Genomic DNA, 24,549 nt, shown 5'->3' on the forward strand with positions numbered 1-24,549 from the left:
GCTTTTAACTGCCTTTACGATAGTCTCCTACACAGTCAGTTTGTGTCAGTCGGTCTGACACTCGTCGATCCTGTATGTTCGTGATAGCCACATACAGTCTGGGCCGAGACTACCTCCACGAGGGTCTACGCTGCGCTATATAAAATCTGATGATTTTGGTTACTTTTTCAGCTCAAGACGCACGCTGGTTTTTCAAAGCGCAACCTAACGACGATAATATATGTTGAACATATATCGTTATGAATACGGCAGACGGCCGAATCCAGATTCGGCTTTTGGTAAATTTATTTTACACATGCATTACATTTGAATTCGAGAACAAGGGATCAATGCTATATCTATAGAGGGCAGCATATCGATTTTTTAACGGTTGCCGTCGGTGACCGTACTGTGATGCACCGTCAACTAACCTTGTATGCCGCCCTCTTTTGATTACTTATTTATGCTGTTATCATCTGGTCTCCGTTAAAAAATGATATGCTGCCCTCTATCATGTACAGCATTGATCCCTTGTTCTCTAATTCAAATGTAATGCATTCGTAAAATAAATTTACCAAAAGACGAATCCGGATTCGGCCGTCTGCCGTATTCATAACGATATGTTCAAGTGCAAGGAACCACATCTGGTTTCTTTATACGAAATCATTTACGGGAGATATTCATCATTTTCCACACCGGTATCAAAAGATTTATCGTCTGAATATCAATCGTGCATAGCACATTTATGTGTATCGATCCCGTGTATTCATTTGAGTGTCTCTGGCTGTACTATGTAATTATTAACCGGGCGATGTCGGTGTGTAACGGTTAATTTGCCATGATTCAACAACATTTCACATAAAAGGAACAGAAACAAGCAAATCAAAACAATTAAATCTGATTTTATATCAATTAGGATGTAATTTTTATTTCCAACATCATTTTGTACAAGAAAGTAAATACTGAAATAGCACATGTTTTCACTATGGCAATATTATCTATTCCAGCTCCAGTGATACCTAATTAATTTCCCTGGACCTTTGGATGCACCGGAACAGATAATACCTGCATTTAATATGGCACTACATACAAGGAGATATCAGGAATGGCTGGCCCATGATTGGCTGTAAATGAACACACCGTGATGCTATGTGTGGTAAAGCACAATCTTAGCTGGTTTCACTTCTTTTCTGCATTTTAGGATAATTTTCATTGCCCATTTTTGTTTTCAATAGTAAATCATTGGTGATGAAAAGAGAATAGAGAAATGAAGAACAACTTGCTGAAATAGGAGGTCACCTTAAAATCATTAATGATTCATGTTTACTACTTTATGGGTATCAACAGGTATTTATAAAATAAGGATGTAATTTGATATTCCTGATATCTCCTCTTGCATTACAACTACGATACTATCAAGCAAATACTACACAATTCAAGTTGTGCTGATATACTAAAGCACTACATTTTCTATCATCAATATCTAGTATTACAGGTGTAGAAAAAGAAGTACTGAAAATTGCACACATGAAATTGGATATACCTGTCCAAGTTAGTTGAACTGGACCCTAGCCCACAAGGTGCTAGAGTCCACACAACACATTTTATTAATAAATTTGTATTTTACAATCTTAAAAACTTCTTATCCAAAAATGAATGCAGATAATCAAATAAGTAAAATACTTTAAAAGAGCTTTTTTTAGCCAAACCAATTTCCATGGGACAAGATGATTATACTGAATTTTGACATTTATTCCCAGGTAGATTCCCAGGGAAAATTCATTCTTTTTGGTAATAATATGTGATTGGCAGATAGGTTAACTGTAAATTTGGGTAATAATAATACTACATTGTAAGGTTTCTTTGCAGGCAAAGTAGATTTTCAGAAAAAAAGAAAGACACCTTGAGTCTGTGATCAAAAAATTCAAATGCTAGTACATGTAATTCCATCTAATGAAAGGATAATTACTTCCAATTTAAAAAAAAGTATACTTGTTTTAGATTACCCACTACATGGCAGGATTTCTGTGCTGATTTCAGCAATCGGTAGCACAATTTACACAATTCCCTGTCGTAGAGTGACATCAAAATCATGCCTTGCCAGGTCAACTGATTCACACTATCTGTGTTCAGAACCACAATCAAAATGATCATAATACAAAGTCAATGGGTTGCTAACAGGCATGCAGGTGTGCAAACCAAGTGTGAACCAGTAACCAAGGTATGACGTATCCACTACGACAGCATATAGTATAAATTGCAACTACGTACAACTGAGCAAGCAGTCACAACATATCTACAAAGTCAAATGTATATTATCGTATAAAAAAAGTAAAAAGTGTGACAAATAATATGCACAGAACATAAATTGCAGAATGCACATACAAAACTTCATATCTCATAATTTGTACAATTTTTCAGCCTTATATGGCAAGCAGCACTTTTTCTATAAAATTCATTCATTTCATGATTCAATTAAAAGATGGTGCTGCAAATTTATACTATAATACAAACCAAACTTCATTAAATTATGCATATAATTAAAACATTCCTGGAGTACTGACTGGATTTCAAAATATTTCCATATTTTCAACATTGCTTCAAACACTCCATGCTTTTATTTTCATTACATCATTCTAAATGAAAGAACAAAATCTGAATGCATTTGAATCCAAACAGACTCAACAAAATTTACAAACATGCTACCTTGCACATAGGCAACAGACCTTTGAAGATTATGTGGTGCGTTCAAATTCTTACCAATTTTTCTTACACAAATACAAAGTAGCTTCCAGTTATGGTATATTTTACAAGATCATTATAAAAATTTGAGATCTTAATTTTATGAATGTTAAAATATGATCAAAAGAAATAATATTAGTTAGTGTCTGTGGTATTGTTCACTTACAATTAAATGTTTGGCAATCTTATAGACGAATCCAACGAGCCAAGTGATGGTCAGAATTTAGTCGGCCACGACTGGGTCCCGGCGCACCAAAATGGTGTTGTGACTGCCCAATTGGGTGGATTAAAGCTGCTTAAAAATCGATGTTATGTTGCATTGTGTTGTAAACTTTCATCATTCTATTGTCTACGTGTAACACGGGTGATGAAATGCAGTTTAAAATCCCTGCCAAGGCCGTGTCATTTCTATATTTTAGATGGGATGGACTTGCCGGGGACCCAGCTATGGCTGCCATTGAGGTGTAGGAATGCGTGAAATTGGATTCGTCTATATTACATCACATATGACAGGTAAGCTTAGTTAATAAACACAACTGTTATGATATTGTAAAGCTAATGTGGTTATAGTAAGAGATTGCCAAATGTTTTGTGATTGATTACATATTTCAATACTGTTTACACTTCCATTATAATACTGTCCAATAAGTTTCTTGCATTAATTCTCATTTCTCATTCACTTTTCTCAATCATTTATTTGTTCATGCAATTAGCTTATTTACTTAAAAGTTGTGTTAACTCAAGCTTTATGTGACATTCAACAAATTCCCAAAATAGAATTACTTTGGGACTCCGTTAATCACACCAATCTATCTAGCAGTTCATTCTGTAATAAAATCCTGAATATAATTTTATTTTGCAACCCAAAAACTATCACAACAGTATTCACCGTCATAGTGTGACATCAAAATTGATTGTTGCCTGGTCAACTGGTTCACACCATCTGTGTTCAGAACCATAATCATAATGATCACAACACAGAAGTCAATGGGTTGCTAACAGGTGTGCAAACCTAGCGTGAACTAGTAACTAAGGTATGACGTATTCATTACGATGGCGAATAGGCCTACTGCGCAACATTACGCTGAATATGCCTATGTGACTCACATTTTACTTCAAAACCTTGTAACACATTCTGATCAATCCATCAATCAACTTTATTTTCTTACATTTCACTCTGTGATGTTATATCACAATTTGAATGGTCATTATAAACACCTGTTGACAGGTGATGACACAGGAATATCAGACTTTATTTTATTAAAGCTTCATTTATTCAACTGCATTTTTTTCTAGAGAAATGACCACGGACAATGGAAGATGTCCATTAGGGACTAAAATAAACATATCAAAAAAAAGTAACTGACCATTATTCAAAAACGGGCGATTGTATTACAAATCTGTAAAATGAGTTGGAACCAGAATTTATTTCTGCACATATGTCATGACACCTCATTTGTAGCAATTGACATCACATCATACATTTAGGTAAAAAAGGACTAATGACAAGCACTTCAATATGCTAATTACTGCAGTATATAGCCATGCGGGCAAGGTTTGTCCACCCCGACCCTGGGCACTACTGCAGTATCATAGAGATATTCTTATGACTTACTGGTAATGACTGTCCCAATATCACCGATTAATATAAACTCCTTGAATGTAACAAAACGATTGTTAAATACAACTTTTTGATGCGTAATTTTGATAATTAACTTCACAATAACTAAGCTAGTAGCCCTGTCCTGCCTGCCACACTGCAACCACACTACTGACCTCTTATTGCCCAGTTTTTGTAATAAAATCATTTATAAAAAATAACAACACATATAAATCTCAAGACCTCATCCATAATTACTTCCAAGTTGGTTACATTTCAGAATCAATGTACTTGACACAATCATTTATTCTAGTTTCATCAACTTTTTATCTCCTTATCTAAATAGAAAGGGACTGAAATAATTATACACAGATCAAGCGGCTAAAATCATGCTTTTCACACAAATCAGGTGTAAAAAAATATGACTAGATGCTATGTATTGTCAACTGCATGTTATCCAACAAGACTACTGGTAACCATGTGTATTACTCTTGCTTTTTGCTGCCTCCTCCGATCACCTTTCTTCTTTGCCGAATCATATGGGAATAAAGACGTGGAAATACTGAAAGAAAAAAATAACATACTGACATCAGTACTTTCCATAAGTCACTTTGTTTACAGGATCACCCCTACACACTCTATCAATATGATTGTTCTCCATCCGTTCTTATTTTCCCTGAGAATCCTGATTCTTCCAAATGCAACATGGAATCCTTGTGAAATCACCACAATTAACAGTTTTGCTACCCTTTATAAAATAAATGGACATATTAGGTGGATCTTACAAGTACTGAATTTAGGTGTGGCAGTCTAGTCCACAATTCTACTTTTTGGTTAATCCCACTTGCTTTTGGACCCCTGATGTCATCACGCCCACATCATTACTGTGCACTTCGAGGCTTTGGAAATGCGCAGTAACAATGTTCGCTAGCAATGTTCACATCGGCGTGACATCAAACCTCACCAGGGGTCCACATGCAATGCTCCCCCGACACAAAAAAACTGGGAAGAAGAACACAAAATAGGAAAAAATTAGGCTCGCACATAAATACTACAACTTTTGATCAGAAATTGGGAAATTTTAAAATCTTGCCCCCTCGGAAAGTTAGGTCTGGTTACACCACTGAGAACAATCATTTTAAAACAACCTATATAAGCCCTCCCTAGGCACCTGTCGCTTACAAATGATAGAGGTGATAAGTGGTAGAAATAACCATTTATATTATTGGTTGCATGATATCTAACCTGTTATATGAGAAGTCTACTTACTTGGCACATAAAGCAGCATAATGATGAATAAGATGTAGTAGTAGTCAAAAGACACATTGAGATCATTAGGTAGACTGATGGAATACAAGCCGCTGTTTTTCACATATGGTATTGCTGCATATACTGTCAGCAGTTCACCCTGAAAGGTATTACAAGCAAAACTATTACTCACATTTTCCCATTGTTCATCCTAAATTGGAAAACACAAAATACAGTATAGTCTATATATCTACCCGTACCTCGAGTCACCGGCACTAGCTTTGAAGTTCAGAGTGTGCTGAGTTGGCTTAGCGTGGTTTCTTGCGTACGCGGCACGTTGATCGTGCACATAAAAGTATGTACACATACCAAATAACGCTAAGCTAACGCAGAACACGCTGAACTAAAGCTAGTGCCGGTGACTCAAGGTAGATATATAGACTATAGAGGTTGATCTTCACAAAAATGTGACACACACAACATGACCTATTTCAGTATTTCAGTTAATAACCCAAAACTAAAACCTTCAACATGAATTACGATAAAAATCCATAACATAATTTTCAAATATGCTAAACACAATATTTAAAGATGGTTTTAATGAAATATAACATTAATATGCTTAAGATATATTAGACATTGATACATATAAAATACTCTTTAAGCCGCTTAGATATGTTGGCACATGATCATTTCTGTTTGTGATGATGCTTGGTGTGATGCACATGAATAGAACAAGGCCACACAATGCTACATAGCACTTTCTACGTGAACAATACATGCACTACATTAAATTATAGACAAAAATGTGTCAAGGAACACTGGTACTGTGTATTGCAATACCAGTGTCATTCCTTGTACTTTAGCAGTTCCTCATTAATCAGCATTTCATTACTTACACAAACTCCAAGGGGATATAGAAATATGAAGAGAGTATAGCGACACCATGTTAGTACATATGGCAGTCTGTTGAGGAGACCAAATGTGTAGAATGCATAGCGAATTATCTCAGTCAACGTCCATGCTGTGATGTATAAAGTTACGCTAGCATCATTTTGTACCTGTGTAAAGGAACAAAAAAACATTATCACCACAAGCTATTTATAGTCCCTACGAAAAAGGAATGAATCTGAAACCAATTATCACTCCAATTATCCCCTGCTGATCCCATATTGATAACGCTACTAACAGGATGTGAAAAGTATGTCAACAGGTTCCATCATAACATTGTTTTATAATATTTTTCTATCAGTTCGTTTATCCACTGTCATATCATTGGAATGGGTCTGGCCAGCTGGGAGTCGAATTGGCCAAAGTGGGTAATTACCAGTAATTGGGCCTGGTTTTTATATCCTTTTTGTAACAATATCCAACTATACATTAAAGCAATATTGTAAAGTTTCCACAAAAGATAGATTTGCATTTCTTTTCAACAAAATGTTAGTTTTCAGCTATGTCACCTTCTAATTTTGAGCTGACCGGTAATACCCACCTCTTGATGAGATAGTTAATAGTTACTGTACGAGACTTAGAGTGCACAGTGACCATTTATGATATTTTGTAGATTTCCTTTTACAAATTAAGCGTACTGCTAACCATCCAGCGCATATTATTTTCCACAAGGTCCTATGCATATGACGAGTAAAAGGAACCTTGCATCAGATTTTACCCAGTTCTGTTTCTACTCGGCTTATTTTGTGGCCAACACATTGCAATATTTGTAATGTGCAGCAACCTATGCTCAGTACTGTTAATCCGAGGTGAAAAACATAAATATTTAAGATATATGGTCAAATCCTCAATCAAGTCATTTACAAAAACATCAGCAGCAACCAGTAAATACAAAAAGGTGAGTTTACCTCCCTGACACTGTGTGTTATTGCCCACACTAAGAAGACTCGAGATGCCACTTGAAAAGCTGTCAACACAACAGATGAAGAAACAAGACCAAGGGCACAGTGCACAACCTGAAAGAAACAATACAGAAATAATTAACATAGCAAATATCATTTGATTCATGGTAAGGATACTCATTATGTTGGCAAGTGGCAATCATGTGGCATGTGCATGCAAGTTGTGTCATTGTAGCACTCTATTGCAATTACCCCATGTTATAGTGCAAAATCAGACAGCGCTTCAGATAGGTCTACTGAACAATATATACCACACCTGTATTGCTATATACCTTCCCCTTGATAAAAGGGTTCCCTGGTATTATGCCTATATAAATTTGTAAACAGGTATTACATGTATGGATCTATCATTCTAAAATATCAGTGTAACACTTTACTCAAATCATTCCTGACTTTGCTTCAACCTATAGGAACCAATTATATTTATCTTATTTATTCAAAAATAGCAGGTGCATAAATTTATGTTTCAATATACCTGTTATTTTTTATTTCTTTCAAAATCAGTTCTATCATTTTTGAGCAGTTTGCTTCTAATCGTAACACTACCTAATGATAAATCAGGATTGATTCTTCATGCAGTATCCCGCATCCATGCAGCAATGTGATGAAAGTCACTTGTTACATAATATCATTGTGCAGGAAAACCATCCTATTCAGGGTCTAATGACACATATGAGGTTTTGGTTTTCCTGCCCAACAATGATATGTGCATAGTATTCAGTGTAAATGTCTGGATTTGATTGGACTGGCTACTTACTTCAAGCATTGCAGCAGTCTGGAAAAGTTTGAGTGGTAATTCCACAGCATCATACATTCCAATGAAGGACTTGGCTTGCATGTAATGCCGTACTCCCATCACACCTACTGCTGTCCATCTGCAAGATCAAAAATCAAACAGAAATCAATTGCTTTTGATCCATGTTTGTTCACAACCTAAAGTAAAGGATACCGGATATCCCCCAAAAAGGTTACATGTATAGATTTATGCTCATTTTTACGGTGATTTACGCTCACGTATCAAGCATTTTCAAGCGCGTTTGACAGTTTTTTACTGTGTGACGCAATTCTGCATTTCACTGATTTATTCAAGATGGCAAATTTCTCGAAAAACACTATGTATTTTTCTTTACAAAATTCCCTCATTTTACACATTCTTTGCCACTTTCCTCTCATCTAATCATGTTTTCGTGTGACGGAAGTGATGCTGATTTTATGAAGGTATGTTTCTTGCTTCTCCAATAATTTTGAAATTGTTTTTGAGACAAAAACCTCCTTAGTAGGTAGGAGAGGTGCCCCAATGATGGCAGCCACCTCCTCACTTGTGCTACATTAATTGTTTGAAAACTGTGTTCATTTTGTGATTTTTGCTTTAAAATTTATATTGGTGAATTGCACTAAATACCAGGATTTGACTGGAATAATTTCTGTTTCATTTATTGGATAACTTTAGTGGAAATAGTTATTTGCTTTCTATGCATCTTCTGCTCTGTGATGGAAAAGCCTACATGTTGTATTCTACTACACTGTTCACTATGGATTGAAGGACCTTGATGGACTTAATCAACTAGCCTTCAACTTTCTGCTATATACATGTACATGATACTCTCATAATTAAATAATGGGGGCACAGCCAGGAGTGCGAGTGCTACTCATTTTCCTCTTGTTTTATGGATTAGTTTTCTGCAACAACAACAATATTTCTAGTAAATATTGGCCTAAAACAACTTCACCTGAATTAAATGCTCACTACAATGGATATAAGATAATACACAGGCTGAAATATCTTGGAACCCGCATTACCTACCATGGAAATACTTGTGCAACTTTTCAAATTGACTTGCTTCAATTTGGTGATATAAATCCCAACCCAGGCCCCTGTCTGACTCCAAATTGCTATGAAATCAGACATGATCCACAGCCTCAGTTATACAGATATACTACTGAGCAATTACTTCAATTAAACACTTCAAATTACAAACAAACTCTTCCACGATTAGCTGCAAATGTCTGGAATAACATTGTCACTCTTGGTGTATGCCGCTTTCCTCCTAAACGCCGTGGAAAAAGAGGTGGTCGGAGCAAAAAAGGGCTCGCCAATAACCACTCCTTGTTGGAAAATTCTAACTCAATTCAGCAAATACCCGATTACATCAAAGACTCTGGTCATAATATCAATTATCAACTTAATAAACAGAAACCGTCAAGCATTTCCTTTGAAAGTCTGAAATCTCTTCATGTTCGTAATGACTCTGGATTTAACTTTTGTTGTCTCAACATGCAATCTATAAGAAACAAAACGGATGAATTTAGTGATTATGTTTTACAACAAGATCTCCACCTAGTAGCCATCACTGAAACCTGGTTCATGCCAGGGGATGAACTTATTGAACGCGAGTGTACTCCCCCAGGATACACCCTCCACCATGTCCGAAGGCAGATAAAAAAGGGCGGTGGAGTGGGACTTCTGTATAAATCAACTCTATCTGTGAACATTAAAGACAATCATAAGGAATATAATACATTTGAATCTCTGCATGCAGAAATCTCAAGCAACTCAAAATCAATTCGGCTGATTGTTATCTATCGACCTGAGTTAGACTCAAATGGACATCGTGTAACTTTCTCACTGTTTCTTGAGGAATTTGAAACCCTCATTTCCAATTATTTTATTTTAGTTCACCCATCTGAAATTGTACTCACTGGTGATTTCAACATTCATTTTGAAAAATCGGACAGCTACTCAACTAGGTTTAAAGAACTACTATCTTCATATGCGCTTATTCAACATGTAAATGAGCCAACACATCGCTTAGGTCATTGTATTGATTTTGTTATTACTCGTGATATTCCTACACCATTTGTTTCCAATATTATCGTGAATCCCGGTTTTTCTGACCATTTTTCTATACTTGCCAATTTCCACTTGAAGAGACCGTCTGTACCTAAAGTGAAAATAACAACCCGGCGTCTCAAAAATATTGATTCTGAAAAATTCTGTAGCGATATTGTTAACAGTCTTTCAAACACCGATTTTTCAAATAATGATATTGATTCTTGTGGAAAGTTATGAAAATGCGCTTCAATCAACACTTAACAAACATGCTCCTGCTAAAACCCGTGCCGTCAAACTTTGCACTGAATCTCCATGGTTTAATGATGATATTCGGCGAGCCAGGAAGAAACGGCGCCAGCTTGAACGAAAGTGGCGAAATAATGGGAAACTTGAAGTTTACAGGCTGGAATATCAAAATCAACGTGCCCTGGTGAAAAATATGATCCAAAATGCAAAAGTGGAATATTATTCTTCACAAGTTAGTGACAGTGCGGGTGATCAAAAGAAACTGTTCAATGTCATTGACAGACTTCTTCAAAAATCTAAAATAACTGTGCTACCGCCTTCTGATTCTGATGAATCACTTGCAATTAAATTTGCTGATTTTTTCCGTGAGAAGATAGAAACCATTCGGAAAACATTCATTATCAAACCTATCTGTGCTACATCAAATCCATGCTCGTCTGTACCAAAATTGAATTCTTTCGCACCCACTGATTGTGATGAGGTTAGAAAAGTCATCATGAAATCACCATCGAAATCATGTGAATTAGATCCTCTACCTACTACATCTCTAATTAAGGACAACATTGATATTTTTGTGCCATATATTACTGACATTGTCAACAAATCGCTTCTTACAGGAATTTTTCCACGAAGTCAAAAAACTGCTTATGTTCGTCCACTTATTAAAAAACCTACTTTGGATAAAGAAATCTTCAAAAACTACCGACCTATATCCAATCTCAAATTTCTTGGAAAGACAATTGAAAGAATTGTTTCTAACAGAATTTCAATACAATACAATACAAATACAATACAATAAACAGAATTTATATAGCGCCTTAGCATAAGTATGAACAAAGCGCTTTACAATGGTCTTAAAAGTACAACTTACACTACATCTTAGGCTACACTTAATGTACAACTTAATTAAAAAAAAAACTTAGTTAGGAAACAAATAGGTTTTCAGGTTAGATTTAAAAGTGGCCAGACTATGTGAAGTACTGAAGTTTTAAAGGTAATTTGTTCCAGAGAGCTGGCACAGAATTGCAGAAGGCATTATTCCCATATGTTGTGTGAGTTCTTTTACATTCAAGCAGACTGCCATCAGCATGTGATCGTAGGAACATACCATCAGAAAATGTGTGAGATTTTAGAAGATTTTGTATGTACAGTGGTGTTGTTTCATGTCTACTTTTATAAGCGAATGTGAGTAGTTTGTAGGTAATACGCTCATTTACTGGAAGCCAGTGAAGCTCTTTCAGCAGAGGAGTGGTGTGTTCCATACGGTTTGCCTTGAAAACAAGTCTGGCAGCTCTGTTTTGTATCTTTTGTAGTTTTTGTGTTTTTTTTACAGTTGTTCCATATAATAAAGAGTTACAATAATCAATTCGAGAAATAACAAGTGAGCGGACAGCATGGTTGCAAGTATCGTTATCAATATAACAGCGAATGCGTCCTATATTACGAATATGATAATTTAAAGAGTGCGAGACAGCAGATATTGGAGATGACATAGACATGGTTGAATCAAAAAAGAACTCCAAGGTTGCGTACAGAATCAGATGGTTTGATAATTGTTCCACATACATTAAGAGTTGGTTCATACATGTATATATATTTCAAATTATATGCAGAGCTAGCAAGAAAGAATCCAGTTTTATCTTCATTCAGTTTAAGCTTATTTACATTCATCCAATTCTTGATTTCAGCAATACATGATTCCAATTTGAAAAGAGCAGTTACACTATCTCCAGGTATGCGGGATTAAATTCAAGCGTATTAATTTGCGTATCATCTGCGATATGTGATAGTTCAATCTGTGTTTCTGGATAATTTTTCCAAGTGGGTACATGTATGTGTAGTAGCTAAACATCCCAGGACCTACCACTGATCCCTGGGGTAGGCCAAATTCCATTGTTTGAGTTTTAGAAAAATCACCACCTATACCAACTTGGCTAATTGCGTCCTTTGAGGTAGGAGAGTATCCAGGATCGCACGGCTCCATTAATGCTAAGAGATTTTTCAAGTCTATCATTCAAAATATCAAAATCAATAGTGTCAAAAGCTGCACTTAGATCTAATAATACAAGATAAACAGCTTTTTTGTTGTCCAGTGCACATAGAATATCATTTTTCACTTTCAGAAGAGCAGTTTCTGTTCCATGATTAGGCTTGTAAGCAGATTGGTAAGGCTCCAGCAAACAATTTGTAGACATATGGGAAAACATCTGTGACATAACACATTTTTCCATAATTTTTGAAAAACATTTAATATTGGAGACAGGTCTATAATATTTAAGTTCATTGGGATCCAGGGTTGCTTTCTTTATGATAGGGGTGACAATAGCTTGTTTCAAGGAGTTGGGAAAAGTGCCAGACTTTAGTGATATGTTAATAACTGTCGTTAAGGTGGGAATAATTGATGACATACATTGCTTGAGTAGCCAGGTTGGAATAACGTAACTTGCATATAATTTTTCTGATGATTTCTTCCTCTACCAAATTAAATTCTTGCATTGACTGTATTTGATTGAGTTCTTGAACTTCTGTATGTATTCGGATGTTATTACCATTTTTGTCCAGATTATTTCGGATTTTGACAATCTTGTTTTTGAAGAAGTCAGCAAACGAATCACTAAGTTCTTTATATGAGTCACATGATGGTAGAACTTTGGCACCCTTATTGAGAAGTTTATTTATAATTTGAAAAACCTGTTTGTTGTCAGCGGCTGCTAGTTGTTCATTATAATAAGTTTTCTTGGCTTCATGTATGAGCTTATTTACAGACGATGTTGTTCTTTATAGGCTTTTCGGTTTTCTTCAGTGTCATGTTTTTGCCATTTACGTTCTAGACGTCGGCGAATGCGACGTGCCTCTTTGATTTCATGATTGTACCAAGGTGATACTGGTCTTACTGTCCTGATTCGTGTTGTTGCTGGTGCATGTTTGTCAAGGACATTTTGTATGGTTTGTTCAAATAAGTCATAAGCAAAATCAGCATTCATGTTTTCATTTAGATCAAGTTTTGACAAATCCAGATTCAGATCATTTATGAAAACAATCAATTAAGTGGAATGTAGCATACTTATGACTTGCCGTGGCTCAGTAGTCGATACTTGTTAATAATAATCCTTGCTGCCGGTTCGTTGGCCTTACGTTACTTTCGTAGCCTGTTGAAAAATAGCTTAATTTAACTGTTAAAATATTTTCATGATCAAGGGAAACGGTTGATTTATATATATAAACTTTTTCCCTGGTATATTAATAGATTTTTTAATTTTTTTTTTTTTTTTCTTGTTTAATATACTTTTCGTTTAAATGTCTGCTATTTGTGATGATGCTTGTGTGTCTTGCTCAAAAAAAAGTTTACGATTGTCATAAAAATATAACATGTAAAATATGCAAAGGATTTGTTCATAAAAAATGTACCAAATTGAAACCAAAAGAACTACAACGTATAAAACACAATGAATGGACTTGTAACAATTGTAATGATGGCTCAAAATAAAGACACAAGTTCTGACGATGATAGCGATGATATAAATATCACACATCATCTTAAAACAGCAGATATTACTGATGCCAACTTTATTAAGAAATACGATGAAATGATTTTCAATCCATTGAAATTTGAAAATAGTACTACAGATAAAGATAATATTACTAATGACAAATGTATCCACCAATGTAACTATGTAACACCAAACCAATGTTCCTTCTTAAAAATGGTAAATTAAATTTTATGAATGTTAACATTAGAAGCCTAAAAAAGAACTTTGACAAACTCAAGGAATGTATGAAAGCTATTAACCACGACTTTACCATAATAGGTATTTCTGAAACCCATTTAAGGAGGCACACAGGATCACTAATTATCCATTATTATTCACCTCATAACTCGAAAACTATTTATGTAAAGTATATAAACGTATACATTTTTTGAACGGAAATGAACTCATAAATCCATTTAAAATGTCAGTTTTGGGTCAAAAAGTACAATTTTCGAGAAAATCCCAAAAAACGGCTTTTTTGACCAAAAATTTTTGGTCCGCCATAAAAAAATTATTTGAAAATCAAAAACTGTAAAACATGAATTTTATTAATTTAGACAAATAAATCTAGAAAGTGTTTTTTTTTGTTGTTGAAATTTTGCTTAGTTTTTAAAATATAGGCAAAAAATCAGTAAAAACGTGTGACCCGTGTTCAAATTTTTGAATCATGGGTGATAAAAAAAGTTCTAGGCCCTAATTTAAAAAATGAAAAAACACTACCTAGATTTTGGCCATATCTAAACGTTTGACTTAAAAACTTACCTCAGTGATGCTTCATTTAGACGCTATGGCGGACCAAAAATGGTTAAAAGTGGTCAAAAGTGAACTTGCCGAAAATCGCGATTTAGAAAAATACAGCGGATTTTAGGTCCATTTTTGAAGATTATTCCATGAATATATAATCCGGTGACTTTTGACGTTTGGTCAAGTTAGAAAATGAGAAGGGGCGTCCAACTGCAGCAGATTGGCATTTTTTTGGTGATTTAGAAGGTAAAATATACAATATGAAAAAATTATCCGTGCACATTCGGCATATGTTTATCCACATGGTGTAGCCATTTTATTTACTGCTGTCTTGTTTCCATGGTGCAGCAGAGCTTCCGGCAAGGCCGCTGACGTCGCGTCGGCGTTGAGGAGCGACAGGCGCCATGGACAAACAGACAGGTTACGCGAATAAGTTGCACAGTGCATGGTCGTGTTGCCGCGAACGAAACCATGATTATTTAAGTACAATTTTGTCCTGTTCCGTATAAAAAAAAGATTTTTATGTTCATTGTCCTTTTCTGAACCGCAAACATGATGTTGTTACTACTCGTTGCTTTTTCTTTTTAGTTGGTGCTTGACTGCTTGAGAGGCACCACAGCGGCCCGTCCGCCGCCAAAGATAGGCATTTTAACGCCCGCTTAATAGCTAGGCCTACATCACAGGAATCCCAAGTAAAATTTTAAAAGATTCTGATGTGTCGCATTACTCAATATTCCGTTTTTGTTATTGTAATTGTTTGTTGTTATCATATTTTATTTTTAACTTTTTACGGAATATCAAACACGTAAAAAAGTCATAGGCCTATTATAGGCCTAAAGCCACAATAAAGTTGTAAAATATTTTGTACCGCATAAAAAGTGAATAAAATACAACAACAAAAATTTAAAAAAAGTGTGTCTGCTGTTGTTGTTTTCAATCAAATAAACGTGTAAAAAGTGGGGTAAAAGTTGTAATATGTCTTGAATAAACTTCTTGTAAAACGGACAAAAAGTAGGCCTATATAATGTTAAACGGGCAAAACACGGAGAGGTCACAAGAAAACTGAAAAACACGGAAATTAACATAGCCTAACAAATCCGAATTTCAAAAGTAGAAAACGAAACACTTATGGCTTTAAATTAAATTGTGGTTTATGCAGTAGGCCTACCGTATATATAGGCATCATGCTATAAAGAGCGTTTTAAAACACTGCATGAAAACATTCACGAAAAATGCTTTAAAGCAGTTTACCTTTTAAAGTATGCAGAAAACATTATAAACGTGAAAGTTGAAAGCCAGACAAAGATTGCAAATAAAAAGGCATTCGGCTAAAACATTCGCAAAAAGTGTTGTAGGCCTAAAACCAAAAGCTTTTATTGCAATCATTGTATATAATAGACCTAATAGGCCTACTAATGGAAATGTAGTTAAAATGGGTTCTGAAAAAAGCACGAATTTGCGTTTTCTTTTTACTGGGGGTCGCCATTTTGTGCGATTTTGTTGGGTAGAAAACCGCACAGGAATCACAGTGGTACCACATGTGTACACTCATGCTGATTTCAAATATCGACATTTTTGACATAGAGTTGTAGGCCTATATGCCTAGATGGTCGATATGATGTATTTGAAATGTCAACGTTTTTGACATTGCGTTAATGGTCAATCAGGAGTATAGAACGTTTGAAAACGAATCTTAAATCCGTGTTTTAATATCACTTTGAAACATTATTAGCCTAAGGGCCTTAGGTATATAGGCCTAAAGGTAGTAACTATATTTTTTATGGTCTTCAAAATTAAGACGAGACTGAACGACCGCAGAGGCTCCCGAACCAAGGCTGGGACTGCATAAAAGGTAGGTCTATATTCTTGTCCGACTACACCAACTTGGTAAATCAAATAATAACAATGAAATGAATGAATGAATGAATGAAATAAAACAAATTTTTAAACATAACATAATAAGCCTAATGATGTACTATACGGGCTAAGTCTAGCCTACTTGCAAAATATTTAGGGCCTACGTTTTCATCGTATCTACCAGATAGCGCCATCATTACAGGGCTTCTTACGGGTAACTACTTCTTACAGATAAATTTCATCTTTTCAAGTTCAGAATGAAACTTGAAAAACAAAACAAAAACAAACAAAAAATTCACTATTAGGCCGTATAAAATTAATGTTTTGGTTCTCGTCCCAGAGGATTTTCATGAATTGATGAGGGAGGGAGGTGTTTTTTTTTTTTTTTTTTTTTCCAATGTAAAATTAGCATTGTCAGTAGTTTTCGGTCTTCTCCAACAGTGCTCGAGGAAACGATGAGGCCCTTTTTTTTTTTTTTCAAATGTGAGATTCTGAGGATAAACCCCTAGAGTACCACAAAAAGACTTGGAAGTGATGCTTGTTCTCTAATAAACTTATTTATATGTATGAAGATTTCATAAATCATTCCAAAGTCTAAAAAAATTGAAAAATCTAAAAAAAAAAAAAAAAAAAAAATCTGAAAAATCCCAGAAATTGAGGAGGGAGGGGCGAGAACCAAAATATTAATTTTACACGGCCTTATGTTCAATTTTTTTTAAAAACCTATAATTTATACCACTATATCAGCACTTTTTGGCGAAATTTATCGAGTAGGCCTAGGCCTACTGATTCTGGGATGGGGACGGTGGTGGTCTGCACTCTGTCGGCCCGCAGTTTCGCAATGCAATGGTGCAAGCTTTACCTGCCTTGGAAGAGATCGATACGATAAAATACGGTAGTGATCGCGATTGGCGACTCAGTAATCACCTCGTCCATCCAATTTACCATGTGTGCGTGTCTTTGCTAGCTGTACGCCGCAGTACGCGTTACGAGAACGCGATCTATTGCGGGAAAACAATGATTTATTTGCTTTTGCATTTTGACAAATTGTTAATGAAAAATGGTCTTTAAAATAGCTTTTCTTATGGTTCAAATTTTAAGATTTCTTTAAAATCTATTAATGACAAGATAAAATACGGTTTGAAGATGACATTAGTGATGAAAACTCAATTTTGGCCATGTAACACTTCAGTGATCCTGTGTGCATCCTTAAGAGATAAGCCACCTGATTTTTACAAAATCGCTGGATATAACTTTGAATGTGTCCACAGAGTTGGAAGACAGAAAGGGGGAGTAGGCATGTATATTTCGGACAAACTTAAATACCAGGTACGCAAAGACTTAAGTAAATCAACCCCAAACTTTGAGTCATGCTTTATAGAAATTGAAAATGTAAATAAACGAAATATCATTGTTGGTACTGTATACAGAGCCCATACATCTATTAATGATTTCATAACAGGAATAGATCCTATTTTAAAGACTATTAATGCTGAAAAAAGCTTACCTATGTTTTAGGCGATTTTAATATAGATCTATTAAAAGTTGAGGAACATAAAGCATACCATGATTATTTAGACCTAATTTATTCCTATTCATTAATGCCAACTATATACAAACCGACTAGAATTACTGAAACAACCGCTACACTAATTGATAATATATTAACGAATAACGAAGCTGTAATTCAGTCTGCTATCATAGTTACAGATGTGAGTGACCACTTTCCAACAATCTTGTCAACAAATCTAGATGTAACTGACATTCCAAGTCCAACGGTGACACATAAAAGGGTTCATAGTAAAGAAAATATTTACATGTTAAAGAAAAGATTAGCTGATGTCAAATGGGAAGAATACCTAGATAATATAAATGCAGATGATGACTACAATAAGTTTATCAGTATATTTAATAAAATATATGATGAATGTATTCCATTAAAGAAATGTTCAAATAAAAGGAAAAGGGATCCGAAAACGCCGTATATAACCAAAGGGTTACTAAAGAGTATAAACATTAAAAATACTTTATATAAACAGCATTTGCAAAACCCAAGTGCTGAACGCCTTCACAAATTTAAAATATATAGAAATAAACTTCATGCTTTGATACGCAAATCTAAGAGGAAATATTATTTTACCAAGTTTGAGCGTTCTAAAAATAATATGAAACAAACATGGAAAACAATCAATAATATCATTGGCCGTGGTAAAACAAGACAAGCTCAAAAGAAATTTAGAAGTGACAACAGCAATACTATTACCAATCCCCATGATATTTCCAACCTTTTTAACGATTTCTTTGTACATGTAGGTCCTAATCTAGCATCACAAATTCACAAATCAGGTAAAGATTATTTTGATTACCTAAAAATCCAGCATCTAGCAGTATGTATATGAAGCCAGTTGTTGAAATGGAAATCATTAAAATTATTGATAAATTTAATCAAAATAAAAGTGCTGGTCATGATAATATTGGAAATTTTATTATAAAAAGAGTTGCAAAGGAAATTGTTCAGCCGCTTGCCTCAATCTTTAATCTCTCCATTTCAACCGTGTTGTGCCACAAAAGTAAAAATAGCAAAGGTAATACCAATCTATAAAAAAGAAGATTCTGAAGTATTTTCTAATTATCGCCCAATTTCGGTACTACCTTGTTTTTCCAAGATACTTGAAAGACTAGTGTTTAATAGATGTATGGCGTATATAGATAGTAATAAAATACTAAATGATAAGCAGTTTGGTTTTCAAACAACCATTCTACATACATGGCCATAACTCAACTAGTTGACAAAGTTAACTATGCCGTTGAAAGAAACGAAACCACAATTGGAATTTTCTTAGACCTTTCCAAAGCCTTTGACACCATCGACCATAACATATTAATTCATAAATTGGAACACTATGGTTTTCGTGGTATCGTACTTCAGTGGTTCACTAATTATTTAAGCAACAGAAAACAATATGTACATTACAACTTTTGTGAATCAGAACTTAAAGATATTATTTGTGGTGTACCTCAAGGTTCTATACTGGGTCCCTTATTATTCATTCTCTATGTAAACGATATTATCAACACATCAGATGTATTAGACTTTATATTATTCGCAGATGACACTACTATTCTGTACTCACATAAAGATATTGAAAGTAAATATCAATTAATTAATAATGAATTGAAAGAAATTAGTAATTGGTTCAAGTCGAACAAACTATCGGTAAATGCAAGTAAAACAAATTACATGGTTTTAGGTACACCACATATGACATCAAAAATAAACTCAACTGTGTGTGATGTATCTCCTGAGATCATTTTAGATGAGTCAGTTCTGGAACGGGTTACTAATACAAAATCCTGGGTGTGATTATTGATGAATGTTTGACGGGAAATACCATATAAACTGTATAGCAAAAACCATCTCATGAAATATTGGAGTTATGAACAAACTTAAATTTTATGTACCTGATCGTATCCTGTATTCTCTATATTGTACTCTTGTTTTACCTTATTTAAATTACGGAATATTGATTTGGGGTGATACGTGTAAAACATACTTGGATAAAATTATGAAATTACAGAAATGGGCTGTGAGGACAATAGCAAATAGTCATTATAGAAGCCACACTGCTCCCTTATTTGCCAAATACAATATTTTAACTCTTGCAGACACCTACAAACTTGAATTGGGGGTATTTATGTACAAGTACAGTAATAATGAATTACCGGGCGATTTGATGGCTTCTTTACACTACGCTCCAATATTCATAATTACCAAACGAGAAACGCAGATAAATTCAACTTAATGAAGAACAACAAAACATTTACTGACCATGCCATTCGTACTGCTGGTCCAATATTATGGAATTCATTGCCAAATTCAATAAAAACGGCAAATTCATTGAAACATTTCCGTAAGATATATAAACGTGACTTGATCTCAAAATATGATTAATTCTTGAGCATTGTGTTTCTCGTTTGTTTGTTATGCTTTGTTTTGTTTTTTACTTTTTTTGTTGGTAACATTTCTTTGTTAAGGGGGTGACTTCCTCTGGCCTTACTGGCCTTCTGGTCATCCCCTCCATAATTCGCTTGTTTGATATTGCCTTTGTTTTTAAAATATATACTGTGTGATTTCATGTGAATTATGGGAAAATAAAATATCTTGTATCTTGTATCTTGTATCTTGAAAGATGGCATATCAATTGTTTTATATTTGCGAGATACAGATTTGATTTTCTGAATTGGTGGTTTCTTTTTGCACACATCGAAATGTATAACATAATGGTCAGAACTGAGACATTTGCGCACATTACAGTTCTTAATTATATCAAATTTCAAACCATATCAATAAATTTTCCCTATCAGATCCCTATCAATCAGCTTATAAACACTACCATGGAACAGAAACTGCTCTTCTTCGGGTTAATAATGACATTCTCACATCACTTGACAATGGCAAATCACAGCTTTGATTCTTCTCGATTTAAGTGCTGCATTTGACACTGTTGACCACAATATTCTTCTTTCCCGTCTTCACTATTATCTTGGCATTCAAGATCTTGCCCTGGACTGGTGTAAATCATACCTTACAAATAGGTCATAATATGTTCGCATTGGCAATGCGACTTCTCATTCTACCATTCTTCATTATTCTGTGCCTCAAGGCTCTGTACTTGGACCTCAGTGGTTTACCATTTACACCTACCCTGTACGGCATATCATTCTTCGCCATCAATTGAATTATCATGTTTATGCGGACGACACGCAACTTTATTTATCATTTGAATCTTCTCAACATAGTGCTAATTCTGCAATTGCTTCTCTTGAAATTTGTATCAGTGAAATCCGTGAATTGGATGAAATCAAACTTCTTGAAATTAAATGATGATAAAACAGAATTTCTTCTGTTTGGATCCCACCAACAGCTCTCTAAAATCAACATTGAAAATGTTTGCATCGGTGACTCTGCAATTGCCTTATCTTCCAAAGCACGCAATTTAGGTGCATTTTTGACACTCACATGACCATGCAACCTCATATCTCTAATGTCATTCGTTGTTCAGCGCTTCAACTACGTAACATCAGCCGGATCCAAAATACCTAAGTCGCGATGCTACTGAACAAATTATTCACTCATTCATCTCTTCTCGCTTTGGATAACAACAATGCACCTCTTTATGGATTACCAGCAAACCAACTCTATCGCCTTCAGAAAATTCAAAACACTGCCGCTCGAATTCTTACTTTCACCAGAAAATATTGCCATATCACGCCAATCCTAAAGGAACTGCATTGGCTTCCTGTCACACAAAGAATTGTTTTTAAACTTATGTTGATATAAATGTATTCAGAAAATCGTAACACCTCCAGTCCACCTTTTTGGGCCGGGGGTAATAGACGTTCACTTTTCGTATCTCTTTCCTTGTTGGAAAGGTATAACGTTGATATAGGAAGTTAGGAACGTGTACCGAACATCCGGGACCTACTCTGCCATGTTTGGCTGAGTAACGGTACATGAACACCAACTTGTGACATGCGACCTGTCGATGTCGTGGAATCGGAAACGGGACACTTCACACCCTTTCAAATTCGGACCCGAAATTGAAAGGGTGTGAACCGTCCAGCATTCGATGTCACGACGTGATGTCTGAGGAATTGAGAGTTCATAAAATGTTTCTTTGCGGGGAGTTTACCCCATCTTTTCCTTTGATACTTACCCTGCACATAAAATAACATTATACACCACCAAGTACGCAGTTACGAGTCCAGAAACTTGTCTTTTCGACATGATTTTAACACGGATCTGTAGAGCTCGGACGTACAAAACCAGTTGGTGCAGAATTCGGCAGACAAGCAAGAGAACAAAAGTGTTTCTGGTCTTAATTCTATTTCGTGAAAATTATCATTTTTAAATTAAGTGCAATATCAAAAAATAATTTAATAGAAACTTTCCGATACTTTGATGTTCTAATATCTTCAATGTGATTTCAAGCAATTATTATTTACGGAAATTGAACCTATCAAATGGAAAATAAATTTATAAAATAAATATAAAAACACTGCGAATCAATTATGACACTAGATGGCAGCATTTTTTTTAAAGACCGGGATGGGGGTGGCAGACATGATAATCGCTATTCTAGAAAAATTATAACATTTCCCCTGCAAAGCTAGGGTACAATATTGCCAAAAATGGGAATTTTACTATGATTCGTGTGATTATTTGTACAAAGACTGTTCTTGATATATATATTTTTTAAATATTTTTTGGGTTACAAAGATATTACAGCTTGCCCCCACGTTTTTGACAATTCAGGCCAAACGCATCCGCCCACACCCACACTTTTCAAAAACAATCATTAAAAAATATCTTCAATAAAACGTTAACTTGAATTGCCAGACAAAATTATTTTTCTGGACGAAATGTTTCGTTCAAAATGAAGGGAAATTTCCTAACTGATTCTGGATTTTACAAAATTTTTGCCAAAAACATTGAACAATTTGCAATTTCCCCAATGATGTTTTGGAGAAAATGTTCAAAAAGAACCTCTTCTGGAAACCAGTTTTCTGAAAATGTGTACCCTACACCCATAAACATGAATAGTTGCACATTTACTAACATGCTAACCCACCACCCTTCCACTAACTCCCTCAGGAATTGGGAATATCTACAAAAATATCACACATATACTGGTTTCAATTTCCTAACAGTGGGTCAGGGGGAATTTCTTCCTTGGAGACTGGATCTATGAAGAACCGAGGAGCGACTATCTTATCTATCCCAATTACACCTGAAAATATTTACCCAACAGGCCTTTGTCTGAGAATTCACAATTTTAGTGAAGTTTTGATTAGACATCTTACCTGTAATATTCGCCTATTGCACGGTTCCGCCATATGTGAGCAGAGCCTTGAACTGGCAATAGACATGAAAGGAAGTATTACGTAACTTTACGCAATGTTATATGACTGGTTCAATTCCCATTCATGCATGCTGCCAGATCGAGGCGCTCCTTGCATATGGCGGAACCGTGCAATGGGTGAATAGTCCATTTGCCTCCACAAGAGAGTAGCATCTGCACTCTGCATGCAATGATCAAAGGCACTTAAGGTGGTATTACACCCCCTGATAAATTTTGTGACTAATTTTGCATTTTTCTCAAAAAAATAACTACGTACTGGTAACAAATGTTAGGTCTAGTCAGAGAAGATATTCTTCTCATCTTCTCTGGCAGATTATAGGGGCAAGGAATCCAATTACTTCACTGAAATTTCAGTGATTCAAGACAAGTGGTTCATTATTATGTTATGAAACGAGGTACATTCTAGCAGTACCTCTTTTCTTATCATAAATAAATACCGCTTGTCTTGAGCCACTAAAATTCCAGAGTAGTAACTGGATTCCTTGCCCCTATAATATAAACACCTCAAAAGAAATAAGTCCCCCTCTCAACATGTCGTCATAACATCGTAAGGTTTCATTTTGTACCAACAAAACTAACTTTGAAATAATTATATGACTGTTTACTAAGTGATGTGTGAAAATGAGAGATTTCCATGACTTCAGGGCTGAATGAGCCTAAATTGAAGGCAAAAACTGCCCTTTTCAAAAGTCACAAAGTAGGCCTATGCTTGTCACAAAAGTTGATTCATGGCTTGTTACTAATGGAAAAACCCATGTGTTTGAGTGCAGTTTAAAATCCTCACCAAGTGAACATTAACTGTAATGTGTATCGATTCTTGATCATTCAGCCATGCAAATCCCCTTGGTGCAGAGTTCAGCACAGTGAGTTGTAAGATGGTCAGTTCCATTCCTTGTCCCAATACGCTTTGCAGTTAACAAGCATAGGCCTACTT

At 35.1% G+C, this 24,549-nt stretch overlaps 1 protein-coding gene across 1 annotated transcript; it reads right to left on the reverse strand.

Annotated features, from left to right (window-relative positions):
- Positions 1-880: 880 nt before the first annotated feature.
- Positions 881-22,560, reverse strand: LOC140149198 (very-long-chain (3R)-3-hydroxyacyl-CoA dehydratase 2-like). Its single transcript, XM_072171412.1, has 6 exons — positions 22,410-22,560; positions 8,240-8,357; positions 7,429-7,536; positions 6,469-6,630; positions 5,591-5,729; positions 881-4,883 (listed from the first exon to the last, which is right to left on the reverse strand). Exons 1-6 carry the CDS (start codon positions 22,478-22,480, stop codon positions 4,807-4,809), a joined length of 675 nt encoding a protein of 224 aa, XP_072027513.1. The 5' UTR covers positions 22,481-22,560; the 3' UTR covers positions 881-4,806.
- Between the last annotated feature and the right edge of the window lie 1,989 nt (positions 22,561-24,549).

This window comes from Amphiura filiformis, chromosome 3, assembly GCF_039555335.1.
Source record: "Amphiura filiformis chromosome 3, Afil_fr2py, whole genome shotgun sequence".
In the NCBI taxonomy this organism is placed as follows: domain Eukaryota; kingdom Metazoa; phylum Echinodermata; class Ophiuroidea; order Amphilepidida; family Amphiuridae; genus Amphiura; species Amphiura filiformis.